Source organism: Notechis scutatus, chromosome 3, assembly GCF_049901735.1.
Source record: "Notechis scutatus isolate UNSWTSFEM ecotype Mainland chromosome 3, rNotScu1.2, whole genome shotgun sequence".
Lineage (NCBI taxonomy): Eukaryota > Metazoa > Chordata > Lepidosauria > Squamata > Elapidae > Notechis > Notechis scutatus.
Window position 1 is genome coordinate 11,080,319 of NC_142011.1, and position 20,212 is coordinate 11,100,530.

The 20,212-nt window shown below is 43.4% G+C and overlaps 1 protein-coding gene and 1 long non-coding RNA gene across 2 annotated transcripts in view; one reads left to right on the forward strand and one right to left on the reverse strand.

The window, feature by feature from the left end:
• Positions 1-14,322: 14,322 nt before the first annotated feature.
• Positions 14,323-17,817, reverse strand: LOC148131081 (uncharacterized). Its single transcript, XR_015748422.1, has 3 exons — positions 17,729-17,817; positions 16,077-16,138; positions 14,323-14,466 (listed from the first exon to the last, which is right to left on the reverse strand). It is a non-coding gene; the product is annotated as an uncharacterized LOC148131081 (long non-coding RNA).
• The window catches only part of CABLES2 (Cdk5 and Abl enzyme substrate 2), a 57,345-nt gene continuing 54,189 nt past the window's right edge, over positions 17,057-20,212 (forward strand). Inside the window, 2 exon segments of the mRNA XM_026664886.2 lie at positions 17,057-17,504; positions 17,507-17,750. Coding sequence (XP_026520671.2) covers positions 17,159-17,504; positions 17,507-17,750 — 590 coding nt within the window. The 5' untranslated portion in view covers positions 17,057-17,158.

Below are 20,212 nucleotides of genomic sequence, written 5' to 3' on the forward strand. Positions count from 1 at the left end.
ACAGGGGTGTCAGATTCAAGGCCTGGGGACCAGATCTGGCCCATGGGATGCTTAGATCTGGCCCACGGGGCCACCCTGGAAATAGCAAACGACCGCAGCCCTCCCAAGCTCCGTTTTTGCTGGAAGAGGGTTGCAGGAAGCCGTTACAGCCAAAAATGGAGCTCAGGAGCCCATTTTCACTGGCAGAGCATTCGGGCCGCCACAGGCACCACTCCCCGGACACGAGTGATCTCATGCTGGTGTAGAAAGTTAGCACCCACCAAGGGGTGGGATTCAAAATTTTTAACAACCGGTTCTGAGGGCATGGCTTAGGTGGTGGGCATGGCTTGGTGGTCATGTGACTGGGTGGACGTGGCTTGGTGGTCATGTGACTGGCTGGGTGTGGCCAACTCAATATCACTCACATCGAGGCACACATCTCCTCACCTGGCCTCTCATGACTGTGGGGATGCTGCAACAGTCGTAAGTGTGAAAAATGGTCATAAGTCACTTTTTTCAGTACCATTGTAACTTTGAATGGTCACTCCACACAAGCAAAGTACCAGCAAAGGAGGGGGGGAAAAACTCCAGAGAAGTTCCTGAGACAGGAAGTCTAGTCCTGCCAAGAATGTAACAAGGGTTAATGGAGAGGCAGTTTCTATAAGCAACACCAGAATGTTTCCTTCCTGCCTTCCTTACAGGATTAGGCCAGTAATTTCTTCTAACAACCGGTTTTCCAAACTGCTTAGAATGTTAACAACCGGTTCTAGCTATATTTCTGCTTTCATCCTGATTCATTAGGTTGTTTCAACTTAACACTGCCTTTCCACAAATATCTCTTGACATTTCATTTACTAAATTAACTTTTCCTTGGTAGGGTTTATCAAGGCTTATTATCCTTATTGAAGATATGTTAACAATCTGTTTTTCTTTCACAATCGTGTCCAATTTCAAGTAAGCAATTATTTACTAACATAGATATTATTTCCTTGTCTGTACCTCAATGTTTTTGCACTCCTACAAAACCTTGCTCTCATTATCTTTCTTCATTGTCTGTGATTTCAAGTCTTTATTCTTTATTGTAATCAAATGTGTCCTGTTTTTTTCCTCTATGTAATAAAATGTCCTATTTTAGTGCAAACGTTAACATTTCTTCTCTGGTCTTATTTTAAGGAATGCCTTTCAGCTCCTTCATTCAAATCATGCTGATGTGCCTCTAGTTTGGCAATTATATTCCCAAGGGAAGTGTCATCCCAAAGTTTGATTAACTCTACTATACAGTTTTCTGGTAACAAAAGTAATAACAGTTCCCTGATTAATCATCAGAAAGGGTCACACTGTTTTGGCTTTCATGTCTTCAATTAAATTTTTACTCCCTGATCATTTCAGATTTGCAAAGTTTCTGAGCATTAAAACATTATTGCTGATACCAGAACATGCTTGCCTTGTCACGGCTGGCCCTGATGCTCTTTCCTGAAACACAGTTTTGAATATTGCATCCAGTTTTGATCACCACTTTACAAAAAAGATGTTGAGACTTTGGAAAAAGTGCAAATAAGAACAATTAAAATGATTAATGCCTGGAGACAAAGACATATAAAGAACAGTTGCAGGAATTGGGTATGGCCAGTCTAGAGAAATGAAGGAAGAGGGAAGACATGATAGGAGTATTCCAATATTTGAGGGGTTCTCTTCCACAGAGAAGAAGGGGTCAACTTATTTTCCAAAGCACCAGAAGGCAAGACAAGAAACAATAGATGGAAACTAATCAAGGAAAGAAGCAACCTGGAATTAAGGAGAAACTTCCTAACAGTGAGGACATTTAACCAGTGGAACTTCAGAAGCTATGGGTGCTTCATCACTGGAGGTTTTTAAGAAAAGATTGGACAACCACCTATAGGTTCTCCTGCTTCAGCAGAGGGTTGGACTAGAAGACCTCCAGGGTCCCTTCCAGCTCTAATCTGATTGACTGAATTAAGTCGCATTTCAGATTTATTTCAGATTTCAATCACCTACAAGTAAGTAGACCTTGATTTACTACTATTTGTTTAGTGCAGGGGTGGGCAAACTACGGCCCGCGGGCCACATCCGGCCCGTTGGTCTGTCCAATCCGGCCCGCCCCTGAAAAAAAATTGCTGGGTGTGGCGTATTGCCCTGTGCCGCGTGGCCCCCAAAGCTGCAAAACAGTGCGGAGCACTCTTGGGGTAGGAAAGAGAAGAAGAAGTTTGCAAAGGCCTCAGCTGGGAGTTCGAAATCACTTCGGGTGCGACCTCTCCAAGGTGAGTCCCCACCGATCCCCTTTTTTTCCAGGGCTTCCAGGCTTAAACTTTGCAAAGGCAAAGTTTGCAGGCTGGAGCGTCTTCCCGCCGAGGAGTGGGAAGGGTTCCACCTGGTGGGCGGGCGGGCTGCTTGGAGCGGGCTGCTTGGAGCCACCTAAAGCTAGGCCGCTGCTGGTGGAGCCTTGCCCTGCCTTGGTGCCCTGTTTCCCGGCTCGGCGGTCCTGCTCGGGCGGCACTTTAAAGCCTGCTCCCAGCACCCGAGCAACTTCCCAGCAACTTGCGGCTTCCTTTTTCCTCGCGGGCGCCGTGCCTGGCCCCAAGCCGTGCGGCGGAGGGGAAGCCCGGGGTGGGCGGGCTGCTTGAGGAGGCGACCGGCGGCGCTCCGGGTTTCCCCTTCTCCTTCTCTGCCTCCTTCTCTGCCTCCTTCTCTGCCTCTCCCCTCTTGCTCCTCACAGTTGCCCTGAGCTGGTGCGGTTCTTTACTTGGGCAGCCAGACGCCCGCAGCAGCGCCCGCAGCAGCAACAGGCAGTTCCGCCCGGGCTCCGCTCAGGTGTCCGGCTGGGGCTGTCAGGACTTGCTACCGCCGGCGCGGCTCCGCGGCTCCAGTCCCAGCGTTGCCTTGGGAAGGAAAGGCAAAACCAGGAGCCGCTGAGCCTGAGCCCCCGGTGCCACTGCTGCCGTTGCAAAGCACCACCGCGGCTCTTCCTTTTTGCCTTTCCTTCCCGAGGCAACGCGGGACTGGAGCCGCACGAGCCGCGCTGGCGGTAGCAACTCCTGACTCAGGGGCCTCCGAGGGGAGGGGAAGGAGGAGAAGAAAGGGGGGCAATTCCCAAAAAATCTTGTGCTGACCCGGCCCGTCTGTCAAATTTTAAAAGTCAATGCGGCCCCGAGCCAAAAAGTTTGCCCACCCCTGGTTTAGTGAGTGTTTGAAGTTACAATGGCACTGAAAAAGTGACTTACAATTAGTCCTTGCCAGTTACAGTATTTATAGTGCCTGTTGTATGTGGGTTTTTAGATGTTGATTGGGGTGTGTTAATGGCTGGCTTTTAAGTCATTGGCTATCATTCCATTCTTCCATCCTTCCGAGGTCCGTAAAATGAGGACCCAGCTTGTTGGGGGCAATATGCTGATTCTGTAAACCGCTTAGAGAAGCCTGTAAAGCATTCGTGATTTAAATGGGGGTTGTAGGAAGTTAGCACCCAACTCTCTCCTCGAAAAATGAAATATCCTAGGAAATATTTAAAAGGCAGAATATTTCCCCTAAAAAGAGTAGAAACTCAGAAGCAGAAACTCAGCCCCCACCCCTTGCTAATGGGCCATTACTCTGGCCTAGGCCAGTCTATTTTACATGACAAAGATGTCCAGGTAGAGGTATAAGAGGAATTGCCCAAAGCCCTTTCATTACATCATCATCCAGCAAGGCTCAACCAAGCCTGGGACTCAGGACAGCCTAGAGTGGCCCCTGCATGGTCCCATGGGAGTCTGACAACCAATCAGAACACAAGCTCACATTCAAATCCCAACAGAGGGCATAAAACCCAGGCACACTCAGCATATCAGCCTTTCCTTCTTTTCCTTCATCTTGAAGCATGTGATCGTCCTTTTCACTTTGGAATTCCAAGCCATGTGGTCCTGTCCAGTGGTCCCCAACCTTTTTTGTACCACGGACCGGTACAATCCCACGGACTGATCCACAGACCGGTACCGGCATCAGCACGCACGACCAAGGCAAGGCGAGCCGAGCGACCAGCCAGCCAGCCATCCACCGCTTCTCCCCGCCACCTTCAACTCCTCCTTTGTACCTTCTCACGGTCGATGGGCTTTTCGGGCTCTTTCTTAATCTCCTCCTGAGTAACGCGAGACTCCACTGTCATCAGGACGGCTCTTCATTGGAAGCCGCCCCCACCCTCTTCGACGAAACTAAGGCGCAAGGATTCCTTCAGCACTCAAACGCTGCTTTCCAACCGACGACCGACAAGCTCACCCGGAAGCACTTTCTCAAGCGCCGTCGAAACAAGATGGCGGCGCCCAAGCAAAATAGGCGGCCCGGTACAAAATGATCCACGGACCGGTACCGGTCTGGGGCCCGGTGGTTGGGGACCACCGGTCCTGTCTACCATTAAACCATCTTTCCAAGCAGCCTCCATGTTTCAGTGTCTTTCTTCCCCACTTGGAACTAAACCCAGAAGAATAATTCTTCCAACAGGATAACTGCCAGAATCCTGACAGAGAAAAGTGTATAAGTGCTATTGCTATTGTTTGTGCTGCCCAGCCCTCACCTTCTAAGTACTTGATAGGCTGGTGATAAATCAGAACTCCTGTTGACTGACTAGGGGCCTCTATCCCAGGGGCCTCAATTACTTCCCTGGCTGTTTTTGTGCCTGCTCGTCCAACAGTCTTAGTAGCTGCCAAATTGAACTTGCCGGATAGTCAGATGTAGAGGAAATGTGTCTGACCTCTTCCCAAAGGCTTTGGGGTCTTGTAGTAAAAGAGTTCTGACTACCTATCAGTTATTGGTGGTGTCTTTTGCCCTGTGTGTCTCATTGGGGGGAGGTGGCATAATTATCCAATCTTGGATGATCCCTAGAAAGCTAAGCAGAATCGAATATGGTTTGGAGACCACCAGGCAATCCTATTATTCCATCCTGGAAGCAGACAGTGCCAAACTGCTTCTGAATGGTTGCCAAGAAAACAGCATGACATGTCCAAATCATTACAGAACCCCAGGAACATATTACTGTTGTCCGAGAATTCTTATTTTGGCACTCTGTTTAATCCATCCCTTAGGCAAGCCACCATAACCTCTGCTTGAGTTCGCCCTAAGGACATCTCCCAAGGCCAAAAACCATGGAGATTAATGCCATAAGGCATAGGACAAATCTATGGCTCTGCTTGTCCTTGACTGCCACCTACTGGACATGGAGAAGATGTGCTTTCTCTAATGCAGCTTCCCCGGAAGTTGGTTAGCAATCAATGCTCTGCACAGCTCTGCAGAAACCACAACTCTGGTGTAAAGAGCCTGCTCAGTGCAGATTCATGGATGATCTAGGCTGCATTAACAGAAGGATAGAATTAACATCGTATGAAGTGTTAATATCACTTTATAATGCCTTGATAAGACCACACTTGGAATACTGCATCCAGTTTTTGTCGCCATTATGTAAAAAAGATGTTGAGACTCTAGAAAGAGTGCAGAGAAGAGCAACAAAGATGATTAGGGGACTGGAGGCTAAAACATATGAAGAACGGTTGCAGGAATTGGGTATGTCTAATTTAATGAAAAGAAGAACCAGTGGGGTGACATGATACCAGGGTTTCAATATCTCAGGGGCTGCCACAAAGAAGAGGGAATCAATCTACTCTCCAAAGCACCTGAAGGCAGAAGAAGCAATGGGGTGAAACTAATCAAGGAGAGAAGCAACCTAGAACTAAGGAGGAATTTCCTGACACTGAAAACAATTAATCAGTCGAACAACTTGTCTCCAGAAGTTGTGGATGCTCCAACACTGGAAGTTTTTAAGAAGAGATTGAACAACCATTTGTCTGAAATGGTACAGGGATTCCTGCCTACACAGGAGGGTTGGACTAGAAGACCTCCAAGGTCCCTTCCAACTCTTATTTTGTTCTGTTCTGTTCGTCTCCAAAGGATCTGAGTTCCCCAAGCCTCAAAACATATGGCTGTTATGCGTTCTGGCTGATCCTTGCCAACAATAAGTAATAAGTCGGTTTTTATTTCAGGTTCAGGAAGTTGTGTTTCCTCTTAGGTACCAGAGAGGACTACAACTAAATTCCAGAGACTTGATGGCTACACCAGTTGAAAAGAATATTTGTAGCTCAAGGTTGAACTGTAGGGTCCTTGGTGCTCTCTTGAGCTTGGTGGTTTTCTTGCAGACATCTCATGACCCAATTAGGTAACATCATCAGTGCTAGAAGTAGTCTAGACATGGACCAGTGTTTTCCTTAAATAAGGGGCTGACAGCCTGACATGCCTGAGTTCCAGATGAGTTGAGGGAAGGAATTTGCGTGTTCTGACCTAGGCTTCCCAAAAGCATGAAGCCTACTCCTCATCTTAATAAAACCCTTTTTTATTTAGGTTAAAGTGAATTCCTCTCATTCACTCTCCAGCAAAGTCCCAGCAAACAATCTTTCAAGATATTTCACAACTACAGACCTTGATCAGGCTTGGAAAGTTGCCAGGCCGATATCTTCCAAACGCCACTTTGTAGCGGAAATTACTTGGCAAGAAGTCAGGAACAGATCTTCACTCTAATGAATTGAACTAATTGTCTCCTGCAAACATCACTCCCCTTTCACTCCTCTTTTATTCCCTAGGGGAGGGATCATTCACTGTCCACCTGTGGCTTTACTCCCAAGTTGACCCTTGTTCCTTAGCTGTTCCCTTCTGGCAGTTCTGTGCATGCGCACATTGGGAACAGGCTCCAGCTATTCTTCTGCCCCACTGATCTCCGACTCCAAAGGCAGCTGATAATTGTCAGATGGCCCTGGCCCCATCTCTCCTGGCCGCTGGCGGGCCACAACATTGTGAACATGCTGGGATGTTCAGGCAGGTGGTGGTATACTGGGACAAGGACCGAGAAGGAGGGAGAGAGAGATGGTGATTAAGAAAGGAAATGAGTTGGTGGGAGCGAGTAGCTATACCAGCAGCCACAAATCAAAATCCAGAATTGATAGTGAGATGGACAGCATATGAATTGAATACATAAATACATTTTTAAAAAAAAAAAAAAAGAATAAGTGGGTCTAAGACAAGAGAGATAAAAGAGGCTAAATAAAACTTGTACAACTAGGCCTAAACTTGCAACCATTCATTTAGTAAACATTTGAAATTACAACACCATTGAAAAAAGGGACTTACGACTGTTTTTCACACTTACGACCGTTGCAACATCCCCATGGTCATGGAATCCAAATTTGGACCTTTGGCAACACATATTTATTTTCAGTCTCCCGGGATCATGTGATCATCTTCTGCAACCTGTTGACCAGCAAAGTCAATGGGGAAGCCAGATTCACTTATCAACCGCAATGATTCATTTAACGACTGTGGCAAGAAAGATTGTAAAATGGGGCAAAACTCACTTTGAACAAGTGCCTCGCTTAGCAACAGAAACATTGGGCTCAGTTGTGGTTGTAAGTCAAGGACAACCTGTAAATAGAAATTTATGTACCATTAACGCAAATTAACGTTAAAGGGGTTGTTTCCTGAGTATTTACAGTGAGCATTTCCTGCACTTTCCTAATGAAAATGACAGCTTAGCAACATTGGCTCTGCTAAACCTATTAGATCCACAAGATCGCCATTGTGTTCTTTGGCAATGCTCTCTTCTTGGCATTCCTGACAGGTTAGCAGCAAATGACCTTGAATTGCTTAAGCTGGGTTTTTTATACCGTAGTTTTATAATCTACCTTCCTTCCCTCCCTTCTTCCTTTCCACTCCTGAAAGCTGAAACAATCGGACTGTGTTGACCTCCCCTCTTCTCTGTGGCAGCGCCTTTGTGGCAATCTTCTTCAACTAGTTAAAAGAAGAAGAAAAATGCAAGTCGCTTTCAGAGGTGGGGATATTTGCTGGGTATGATCCTCAAAGGGAAGCTAACAGCTGCAACGGTGTGACTGAAAATCCAGAGATTTCAACGTGCATTAAATAACAGGTAGACTTTTGATCACACAATTGGAGGCACCACCTGTTTTTTACAACATCCTGCACAAGTCCTCGTTGCTTGGCATCTTTATTTATTTATACTTTCATATAACCTCATTGGTATGGGGCCCACTCCCTAGGGCACTAGGCAGCTGACAATATAAAAAGATACAGGTAGCCCTCGACTTACAACAGTTCACTTAATGACCGTTCAAAGTTACAACGGTGCTGAAAAATGTGACTTATGACCATTTTTCATAGTTACCTTTCCAGCATCCCCATGATCAAAGTTCAGATGCTTGGCTGCCGGTTCATATTTATGATGGTTGCTGTGTCCCAAGGTCACGTGATCTCCTTTTGCAACCTTCTGACAAGATAGGAGTTGGAAGGGACCTTGGTGGTCTTCTAGACTGACCCCCTCACCTCCGCTCGAGGAGGAGACTCTGAACCATTCTGGGACCAATGGCTGTCCAATCCGGCCTTGGAAACCTCCAGTAATGGAGCATCCACAACAGTGGTGGGATTCAAAAAAAAATTTTTTTTACTACCGGTTCTGTGGGCGTGGCTTGGTGGGTGTGGTATGGGCTGGTGGGCATGGACTGATGGACGTGGCCGGAGAAGGATACTGCAAAATCCCCATTTCCCCTCCCCCACTAACCTGCTTTCCAGTTCCGTTCTCCTATGCAGGGCAGCAAAAGAAGACTCAGCCAATCAGCTGGGACTCGGGAGGCAGAGAATAGATGGGGGTGGGGCCAGTCAGAGGTGGTATTTGCCGGTCCTCTGAACTACTCAAAATTTCCGCTACCGGTTCTCCAGAACCTGTCAGAACCTGCTGAATACCACCTCTGGCCCACCACTTCTGGAGATAAGATTGATAGTTCTCATGGTCAGGAAATCTTTCCTTAGTTCTAGGTTGGACCACTCTTCCATCTGTTATTTTTGTCCTGCCCTCAGGTGCTTTGGAGAACAGGTTGACCCCTTTTCTCTGTGATACACAGAGATTTAGAATAGACACACAACCCTGGTGAACAGCCAGGAAATAATTAAGGAAAGGCACAAATCACTTTCAACAAATCCTCAAGGCCCAAGAGATTCTTTGGAATATATGGAGACCCAGAGAATTGAAAGTAAAGCAAAGGTTTACTGGTTCCAATATATTTTTACTCTCTCCCTCTCTCTCTCTCTCACGCACACGCATGCACGCACACACTATCCACATGTACCCACATCCTACTCAACCAGGCTGCCAGGGACTAGCTGAAGAGACAGAATGATTGTACAGTGAAAATCCAGATTAACAGATGGATGTCCACTATTCCCAATTAGCAATTGAACAGGAGAACATATCATTGTGGCGATTTAAATCATGAACGTGTGATTGACATTCATTATGAAAATGATGCACATTACCTCATCTGCATTCTTGTGTGTTATTTATGTGATGCTTTAACTGCTGACATCATCAGGTGAATAACATAAGTTTGATCTGTGGTATACAAGGTGTTCTTTTGGGTTGATAATTTTACTGCATTGACCCAAATTTTTTTGGTTGTTTGGTTTGGCATCCAATTTTGCTTGAAAGCAAAAAAGAAGAAGAAAAGCAGCTGTACATTGGCTTAAGACTGCTATGGAGTTATGTACCGTGACCCCAAATTCTGTGATTTGATGAGTCACAGAGCTCATCTGCCAGATGAAAATTTATTCAAGGAAATCTGAACTTTTGATATTGGGACCAGAAACAAAACAAAAATCTCAGCAGAGATTTTTATCCTTCAATCTTTGCCATTTTTGTTTGGTCGGAGATGCAGAGATTGCGTTCACACAGCATGCTGGGTTGGGCTAAAATGGATTTGGAGGGTATGAGCAGATAGTTATCGACTTACAACCATTCGCTTCGTGACTTTAAAATTAAAAAGGCACTGGACCTCCGGTTTGAGCTTCTTTGGTGACGGACCAAAATCTGCGATCATGCACGGTTTCGCTCCGTGCTCACCGCCGGAGTGCCCCGAGCTGACTGGATTTGGGGCTAAGCCATCCCATAGAGGTGGTGAAGAGGGGGGAGACCATCAGCAGGGTCGAGGAGAGCCAGCAGGGTCGAGTCTCCTCCTCAGCTGCCCATTACTCCCTTTCCCGAAGGCGGTTGCAGCGGTGGTCAGAAATGGCCACCTCAAAGAAGAACTCGAACGGAAAAGAATGTGCAGGAGGAAGATAAGAGAAAGTTTTGGTTGACCGGGTCAAACTGAAAAAGTAACAATGTAAGGTACCCTGGAATTTGAACTATAAAAAATAACATTGTTCCCAAAGAAGACTTTGAAGCAGCGAAGGGGAGAGGGAAGGGAAAGGATTTGGCTTTTTTTTTTCTTCCCTTCCTTATACTGACAGCTAAGAGATTTAAGTAAGAAATTGACAAAAATCCACTTTGACATCAATAGGCATTTAAGCTGAAAATAAAATGTCAAAGGGATAACAAAGACTTTTGGATACTCAAAAACCTTTAAAAGCAAGAAAGGAGACAAAAAGAATAAAAGGGTGGGATATGGAAAAATGGAGGAGACTGCCTGGAACGAAAAGGAACCTACAGTGAAACTTTAACAAGATTCCTAAGAGATACATTTTAACTGAAACTTTGTAACAAAATAATATAACCCCAGGAAAAGAAAGTGGAAAAAAGAAGCAAGAAGAAACAGCTTTGGATTATTTGGATTACTTGGTGATTTTTGGATTTTTGGCTATTGGATTTAAATGACTAAAATCAATCGGATGGTTGTTTAAAAGTGTTTAAAATGGCATCACCTTTAGAAGAACTGAAAATGGAACTTAAAAAACAGAAAGAAGATGCACAAGAAAGAAGAGGTTCTTTTGGCTTCATATTTCAATTTTTAGAAATGGAGATCTGTATCTATGAGAAACAACAAGAAACGTTTGTAGAACAAGAAGGTTGGGACAAAGAAGAAGCCATCTTTAATGATCATGTAATTGTATGGGGGAGGAAAGGAAAGGGGAAAAGAGTGAAAAGTTTAAGATTTGAAAAAAAAAACCAAAAAAAGAATAGTTTGAAAAATAATTACAATATTAGGAAGCAACAGAAGAGAGGATCACAGAAGAGAGAATTAGAAGTAGAGAGACAAGGGGGCAAAAGGGGAGGGAGAAGAAGAGGGGAAGAAGGAAAGGAAAAGAAGTTATAAAAGACAGAAACAAGATATAGAGAAACAGGGAAAAGGTATAAGGATTGAAAGTATAAGCCTATTTAGAGATAATGGGTGAAAATTTAATTGAAAAAGGGATTCTGCAAAGGTACTTAAGACAGTATTGTTATATTAGAAGTAGAAATAATTTCAGAAAATATGAAACAATGTATGATTAAAATGATGGATAAAATACTTATTGTAATGCAGTGGAATGTTTGTTAATAAATAAATGAAATAAAGTAAATGAGAGAATGAAATTAGGAAAGGATGGGAACATTTTAATTAGTATTAATGATTTGAAAAAAAGAATTAATTATGGAAAGTTTATAAGTGTTCACAAGGAAGCATGCTATTCAGTTGAAAAGAAATGTTAAAGATGTTAAGATTCTAACTAATATTAATGATAGAATTGAATTGGAATGGAATGAGTGTTTTATTTACTATTGTCATATATATATACCTTTTTTAAGAACATAGTGTGTATTTTAAGAATGTACCAAGCAGAATTTGATTGGAAGTTATGTACTATATTGAATGTTATAATTTTAAAGGCATAAATTGAAGTTTAAATAAGAGTTGAATTGATAAAATTAAAAGATATAAAGGTGTCATACTCCAATTAGTATCTACAGGGAAAAATTTGTTTAATGAGAAAAGATAATATGAAATTGAAACAGGACAGACAAAACTATAAATATAATGATTGGAAAGACATTGAAACTTAGAAAAAGATATATAATTGAATTTAGATAGATAATTAAAAATAAAGTTGAGAAAACCAAGGGAGGGGAAAAACTATGGAGAAAATATTAAAACAGTAATAAGATATGGAATAGAACACAAAGATGAATATGAAATTGAGTTTGTGTCTGTGTGAAGAAGTGATAACCCGGGATCATGCTATTCTCAAAAAAAGATGTTTTATTTGTATTATGTTTTTGTGAAAACCCAAATAAAATTTATATTAAAAAAAATTACAAAGGCATTGAAAAAAATTGCAGCAACTTTACATTGCAAATTTATTCCAGCAACTCAGTGGTAAAATTTGGACACAGCTCGTGAATAGAATAGGAATAAGAATAGAATAGGAATGGGAATAGAATAGGAATAGAATAGGAATAAGAGTAGAATAGAATAGGAATAGAGAGGGAATAGAATAGGAATAAGAATAGAATAGGAGTTAGAATAGAATAGAATAGAAATAGAATAGGAATAAGAATAGAATAGGAATTAGAATAGAATAGGAATAGGAATAGGAATAGACTAGGAATAAGAATAAGAATAGAATAGTATAGAATAGAATAAGAATAGAATAGGAATAAGAATAGAATGGGAATTAGAATAGAATAGGAATAGGAATAGAATAGGAATAAGAATAGAATGGGAATAAGAATAGAATAGGAATAAGAATAGAATAGGAATTAGAATAGAATAGAAAAGAATCAGAATCAGAATAAGAATAGAATAGGAATAGGAATAGACTAGAATAGGATAGGGTAGGGTAGGATAGCATAGAATAGAAGAGGAATAGAACAAAACAGAACCAAATAGAATAGAAAAGAATCAGAATAGGAATAGGAATAAGAATAGGAATAGGAATAGAAAAGAAAAGAATAGGAATAGGAATAGAATAGGAATAGAATAGAATAGAATAGAATCAAATAGAATAGAATGGAATAGGACAGGACAGGACAGAACAGAACAGAAAAAATATGGCAAGAAAGGTGGTAACTTGGGGCAAAACTCACTCAGCTATCTTGCTTAGCAATGGAAATTTTGGGCTCAGTTTTGGTCGTAGGTTGAGGATTACCCGTAATTTAATAGGGGTGGTGGTAGAAATCTGCCACCATGTGCAAAGGTATATGATGAGACCAGGTCACCATTTTAAATTAGTGTTTTTCAACTTCACAACTTTAAGATGTGTGCACTTCAACTCACAGAATTCTCCAGCCAGCCATCTTAAAGTTGCCAAGTTTGAAAAAAGACTGCTTTAAATCATAATGCAGTTCAAGCTATACGTACAACATGTCGTATTTTATTTATTTATTACCCAAATTTAGAAACTGCTGCAGTCCCAAAGGTCTCTTGGCAATTCAGAAAATAAAATACCCAGTAAAAAAATATGCAATAAAAATGCAAAAATAAAAGGTCTACAAAACAGTTTTTATAAATAGAATGAAGTTAAATAAGGGAGCTGTTTCCATTTTTTCCCCATGGATTTTGGTATTATAATGGTTCTATACTTTAGACTGGTAATTTCCCTATTCTATTATTCTAAATAACCACTTAATCGCCTTATTCTAATTGCTTCATTATATTAATTTCCAAATTAAACTTAGAATTATATTTGTACTGTTACATGATTATATAGTTTGTTTCACTCTAATCAATTTCTATGCTGGTATAGGTTGCATTGATATTCAACCAGTTAAATTTGACTCTTTTTCTTTCAAATATTATTTTATCAGTCAAGGACAGACACAAAATGACTGGCTGACTGAATAAGTGAGGATAAATAAATGTGATGCAAATTAGATGGAATCACGGTAGCACCAGGCTGACCTTGTAAGAAGTTTAAAACCAGAGCTGGGTCTCATTCATACATGGATGGGAGACCACCAGGAGTAGATCCTGGACTAGGAATCTGCCTGTCTTATTTGCCTTCTGGTAAAAGGCAGGGTGAAATATTGCTATACTATTAGCCAAGAAGTCTATGGTATTTCTAAAACAGTGGTTCTCAACTTCAGAAATGTTAAGATGTGTGGACTTCAACTCCCAGAATCCCCAGCCGGCATAGCTGAGTTGAAGAAGTGCATACATCTTAAAGTAGTTAAAATTGAGAAAACTGCTCTAACGTCACCAAAAATCAAGCTCAATGTTTAAAAAGCTTCCCTTTTAAACCTGAGATCAAGGTTTAGTATGTTGTGTGAACGAGCATGAAATAAAAAGAGAGTCCCTTTCCAACAGCAAGCGCTACATGAAAATAATATTTTTCCTCCAATGATTCTATGCTAATTTCACATCCGGGGTGAGCTAGGGAGTGAAATTCCTGTCTAGACTACCATGGCTAGTTACTAAAACTCTGACAGCTATAAACAGCTGGTCCTTGCAGATAGCATATCTAGAAAACACCCTTTTTCAATGGCACATTTAATGTTCCCTGATTAGAAGATCCAGCCAGCAAACGGAGAAAGAAAATCACATATTAAGTTTGCAATCCATGACTCCATTCAATCACACTCAAAAGAAAAAGAAAGGACATTTCTTCATCCTTGGCAAATAACCTTCCATGCAGCTACTCTTTTCTTCTGGAAATGCTAACATTGCCTGCTGCAGCCTGGGTCAAATACCAGCACTAAATCTGCAGCAATGAAGCAGCATTCAGAAGAAGCATCAGAGCCTTTCTTAAATTCAACCAAGGTTGCATCAGTTGGTTGGATCAACTTAGCGGGCTGTCAATGTCAACCTTGGCTATTGGATTAATTTATGGTTTGATATACCAGCATTGTATGTTAGGGATAACATTGGTTACCTAACTTAGTTTGGGTAAAATAATATATAAACTATGTTAGTGAGTTTAAGTGTATGTATCACTTTAAACTGTAAACCAAGTTTTTGGGTGCGGTTGTAGAATCACCATAAGAGGGAGCAAGAGAGCTCACTGTTTCCCTGGCTTATACTGGAATGCTGACAATGATAGATTGATGGTGATAACTGCGTGTTTGCTGAAAGAAGAAAAGGGGTTTTGATTTTTCTTCATATCTCTGACTGCAAAAGAGATATATCACTGGACTGATTGATTGTAAGTTTAATGAACTCTTTTTCAACACTGGACTTTGCAAACTGAATAACCCCCGGACTGACTGAACTTAGTGTATGACATATGGACTGTTTTGACTATGCTATAACTCTTGCTGGAATAAAAACTATTTAACTTGCACAGTGTATCTGTCTTACTGAGTGTAAGCTACTACAACGTTTTGTCTCACATATCTGCCTGCCTGCTAGACTGCCGTTGCACGTTCTGCTAGGGTGTATATCCCTAACATTGTGTCAACTTAGAAAATAAGAAAGTTAGTCCCCTTAGGGTTAAGTGTATTGTGTGAATGGCATCAAGGATTCCAAGGCAAGTCAGAACTGAAGAAGCTTCCTGGATGAGAAGTGAAACGTCTTCAAGGAAAAACAAAATCCATCAGAACTGAAGAAGCTTCCTGGATGAGAAGTGAAACGTCTTCAAGGAAAAACAAAACCCATCAGAACTGAAGAAGCTTCTTGGATGAGAAATGAAACATCTTCAAGGAAAAAGCAAAGCACCTTTGGGATAACCATGACTTAGATGACTGAGAATTTCCACAAACAAGTCAATGGATGATTTGCCTACTAGGGCTGCACCTCACAATTTTTTTGGGGGGGACAGAGATCCTGCAGTGGTTTTAATAGGACCCTGCAGGAAGCAATCCAACAGATAGGGCTGTTTTCCCCCAATGTGAAGTGGAAAAAAAATAGGAAAAGAATTCCTGTAGGCACAGTGCACAAATTATGACCTGCTATTTAATAAATAATTGATGCTAGCAGTTTTAATATATTAATTAGCCACAGGCTATGCTTTTAAAAACTTTTTCTATAATGCAGAAAACAGGATTCAGTAGGAATTATTGAATGAATAAGAAAGAAAGCTTTAAAAGCTTACCCCTTTGAAAAGTTTTGAAAATGAAGAATATATGTGTGCACACATAAATTCTTCATTTTTAAAACTTTTCAAAGGGGCAAGCTTTTAAAGCTTTCTTTCTTATTCATTCAATAAGAAAGTGCTTTCTTTCTTATTCATTCTTTAATTGTTTAAACAATTGACATAGCTGCCAATTTCACCAAGGTGACCCCGAGTGGCACACAAAGATTAAAACCCAAAACCATTTCATAAATCTTAAAATCAATATTCAATTTTCTTTTCAAACCAGAAGCTTTACACACCAGAAATTCCCTCTGGAGCAGGTGGGTTGGAGGATTGATTTGGAAATTAACTTCTGCTGCATCTAGAGAAAGATAAAAGAGTTCAGCGGGAAAAGCAAAGGCATCACAGTTTTTTATTTTATTTATTAATGAGCCACGGTGGCGCATAACTTTGCTGGCTGCCGGCTGCCTGCAATTTGGCAGTTCGAATCTCACCAGGCTCAAGGTTGACTCAGCCTTCCATCCTTCTGAGGTTGCTAAAATGAGGAGCCAGATTGTTTGGGGCAATAGACTGACTCTGTAAACCACTTAGAGAGGGTTGTAAAGCACTGCAAAGCGGTATATAAGTCTAAGTGCTATTGCTATTATGTAGTTAAAACCCCCACCAGTCACAAAATATTATTAGGCAGTGCATAACATCAGATGAAATGAAATGATAAAATGATAGCAATAATAATATCCGGTGTCCAAGTATTGATAGGTTTGCATTGGTTAAAAACAAATATTTTTGGGGGGTGGCTATATGGATTTCAATTTGTCATTCTAACCTATAGTCCTGGTGGTCTCCCATCCTAGTATGAAGTATTATTTAAGGTTAGGGTTAGAAGGGGGGAGGAGGAGGAAGAAGAGGAAGAAGAAGAAAAGTCCAGTTGCCTCCTGAAAAAGTATCTTTGGGATTTTTTCCCCAAAAGGTAACTGAACTTGTGGTGGTGGTTGTTTTCCCGCTTCGAAAACGTTCCCGGCCTTTGAACACGGCGGCCTTGAGACCTCGCGAAAAGGCGTTAAACAGAAAGGAAGAAGGTCCCGGTTGGGGGGGTGAGGAGAGGAGGAGGAGGGGAAAAACAGAGCGGCGGTGACAATAGGACCGACGGCGCGCCAATGAGAGGCGGCGAAGGGCGTCTGTATTTACATACCGCCGCGACGCGTCCAATGACTGGCCGGGCGCTCCTGAGCCACCTCCCTTAGCCGGGCCGAGCGGCCCAAAGAGGGAAACGCGAGTCGGTTCCACCCGCCCGAGCTGGGGGCGGGCGGCCGGCGGGCCGACGGCTTCCCCGCCGCTGCGAGTGGCGGCTGCGGGGCAAGGTTGCCGCGGCTTGGGGAGAATGGCTGCGGCTGCGTGTGGCTCCCCGACGAGCCGGCCGCCCCAAGAGGAGCCTCCGGAGGCAGCGCCGGCCGGGGCTCGCAAGCGGGGCGGCGACGCGCGGCGGAGGCAGGCCGCCCTCTTCTTCCTCAACAACATCTCCCTGGACGGGCGACCGCCGTCGTGCCCGGCGCCCGGGAAGCCTTCGCAGGGGCTGCCCGCTTCGCCGGCCCCAGGAGAGCCTCAGCCGCCGCCTCCGCCGCCCCAGCGGCCGGAGGAAGAGGCAAGAGGGGCGGCGTCGGCCGAGCCCGCTCCTCGCCTGCTGCTGCCGGGCCCCCACGGGCCCCCGCCGGGCTTCCTGCTGCCCCCACGGCCGAGTTGGACCCATCCCGCGGGCTGGGCGCGGCCGCTGCCCTCCTGCCCCAACTGCTGCTGGGCAGCCCGCTCTGCCCGGTGCCCGCCGCTGCTGTCAGCCCGGCCGCCCTAGCGGGGGTCTTGATGGGGGCCTCCAAGACGGGCATCGCGCCCCCCGGATTGCTCAGCCCCACCCAGGGCGCCCCTGTTGGAGGAGGAGGAGGAGCAGGAGGGCTACCTTTGGAGGTGCAGAGGCAAAGGTGAGCGTCTCTTCCCCCCCCTCCCCCCGTTCCTGGGTCTCCGTGGGTGGGAAGAGCTGGTCTCGTCTGTTTTTGGATGGTCTGCAATTAATTCTACTTTCTTAATCCAGCCGACCTGCTGGCGGGGGTCGGCTGGATTAGATTGGATAATCCTTTGTCTGAAATGGTATAGGGTTTCCTGGCTGAGTATGGGGGTTGGACTAGAAGACCTTCAAGGTCCCTTCCAACTCTTGTTTTTCTAATTCTAATGTAAACCCCACTCCCGGCTAATTGGGGGAAAACACACCCACCCCTTGTCTTCCTTTCTCCTCGTCTGAATGCCTTGTTTTCTGGCCAGCCACAAGGAATTGGGGGCACTGGCCGCATCCCTTGTCTTGTGCAACTTGTCCTTCTGCCGGCTGCCTTGGGACTACAGCACCCATCGCCTCTGCCCCCTCACCCCGTTTTCCAGGGGAAGCGGTTTGGGGCAAGGTGGCTTAAAGAGAAAAGGCAAGCCGGAGAGATCACGTCTGTATGCGGTGCTCTGGGGATATCTGAGTTTTTAGGCTTTTTAGAGCAAACTTTCTGTCGGCTGGCAGCATGAAGGTTTGGGGAACGTGCAGAGAGGCTGCCCCGGTGTGCAACCCGGAGCAAGGTCGAGGAGAGGTAAGTCACCCCCAAGAGTTTGGGTTGACTGGAGGTCTCCTCCTTAGTAGTCCCTAAAAGAGAATGAAGTTGGGAAACGCCTCTTAAGAGGCATTTCCACCTGGTGCCCTCGACCGGAAGTGCAAAAACAAAACATAACAGCACAGCCCTGGAAATTGTACTCAGCTTGCCAGTGTCCTTTTGTGACCCCTCCCCAGCCACCCCCCATTCAGTGCCCTACATTTTAAAGAGTATTTGTGTGTGTTGAGTTTGCATTTTCTGTATCTTAGGAGGTGGTTGGGAGAGAAGGGAAGGGTGTGTGTGTGTGTGCTACTTTGCTTCTGGTTTTCTCAGGAATTACATATTGGTTGCCTTTCCTTATCCACAATCCCTTCTCCTTTTGGGGTTTTGCTTTGCTATCCAAAGAAGTTATGTCAAATTAATCCCTCCCCCCATTTTTTTTCCCTTGGTTTTCACACTCAAATCTTGTAGAAGAGTGTCAGAGCTCTGTGGGGAACTTTCGACAACGAGTGGTGTTCTGCTGAGTCCTTTTGAGCCTTAAGAATAGCGAATCTGGGGTGCATTTTCACCATCCCAGTATAGCCAAAGACTGAAGGAGGTTGTGTTTGTGTGCAAAATGAGCTTGTTGCCTTGGGATCTCACACACTGTTTGCTTGTGGGCTAATGAGGCAACTTAGGTAGTTTGATTTTTGCCTTTGTGAATAGCATTTTTAGTCCCAGGCTCAAAAAAAACGAGGGCACTTTGAAACGTTTGAGATAAATCCATTTTTACACGAAATTTTTTCTACCCCCATCCACTATCACAGATTTTTGTGTTGTGTACATGTGAATGTGTGATCTTTAGGTTGGGCCACATTGATTAAGCCAAAAGATGAACTTTGACTGATCTTCAAAAGCTGAGCAGGGTGAGTCCTACTTGGATAAGGTACAGTTAAGAAAATGTGCAAAGTAAATTGTAAATCAATCTGTAGAGTAGATCAAGCTGTAGAGTGGATTGAGAAATTGAAAAAAAAATATCCTGGAAGAAGTCAAAAGCAAGCAGTTTTGTTGCCAATTAAATTCTCTGAATATGTTGGTGAAGTCACCATTTCAATCTGGCCTCTAAAGGATACTTTACGAGTTGTTTTGTGGTTTTTATTGGGACTCTGTGAATATGCCTCAGAGAGATGCTATGAAAAAGGTAAACATGAAAGATTCACTGAGTACATAGACTCTGGGCCAATTCAGAAAGGTGCTATTTGGGGCATTTGTTGCAATCCTCACATCTAGTTGGCTGGTCCTGACCAAGTCGTAGAATCCTCTGGCAGCACTCATCTAACCTGGTTTTTTAATTAGCCCATATTCGAGGCTTGCATAATGCACAAGGCCCCTAAACAAAAAGTATAATAAACTATGTAACAAAATGCCTACCTGGTATTTTGCTAGTACATAATTTACCCAGGCAAAAACAGTTTACCATAGATGTTTTGCTTTTTATTTTAGTTGTTTTTCTGCTGGTTTGGTTTGTCTTATCCTGCTAATAAAGGTTTTCTGTGTTCTGTAGGAGGGGTATCCAGAGAAAAGAAAATATTTTTCTCAGGGCATGGAAAGAATAATTCTTTTTAGTGCAAATTTGATTGTTGTGTTCAGCTTGAGCCTGTGACATTGTGCTGCTGATGTTTATCAAAACAGATAATGATCTTTGCAAAAAATAGTGTTGCTATTGTGTAACTTTTCAATGACTTTCAACATACCTCTGTCCAATGCATGTTCGTTTCATCTGGATCTGCAATAATTAAGAAAGCTCTAGCAGTTATAGAAGAAGGAAGTTTGCTTTA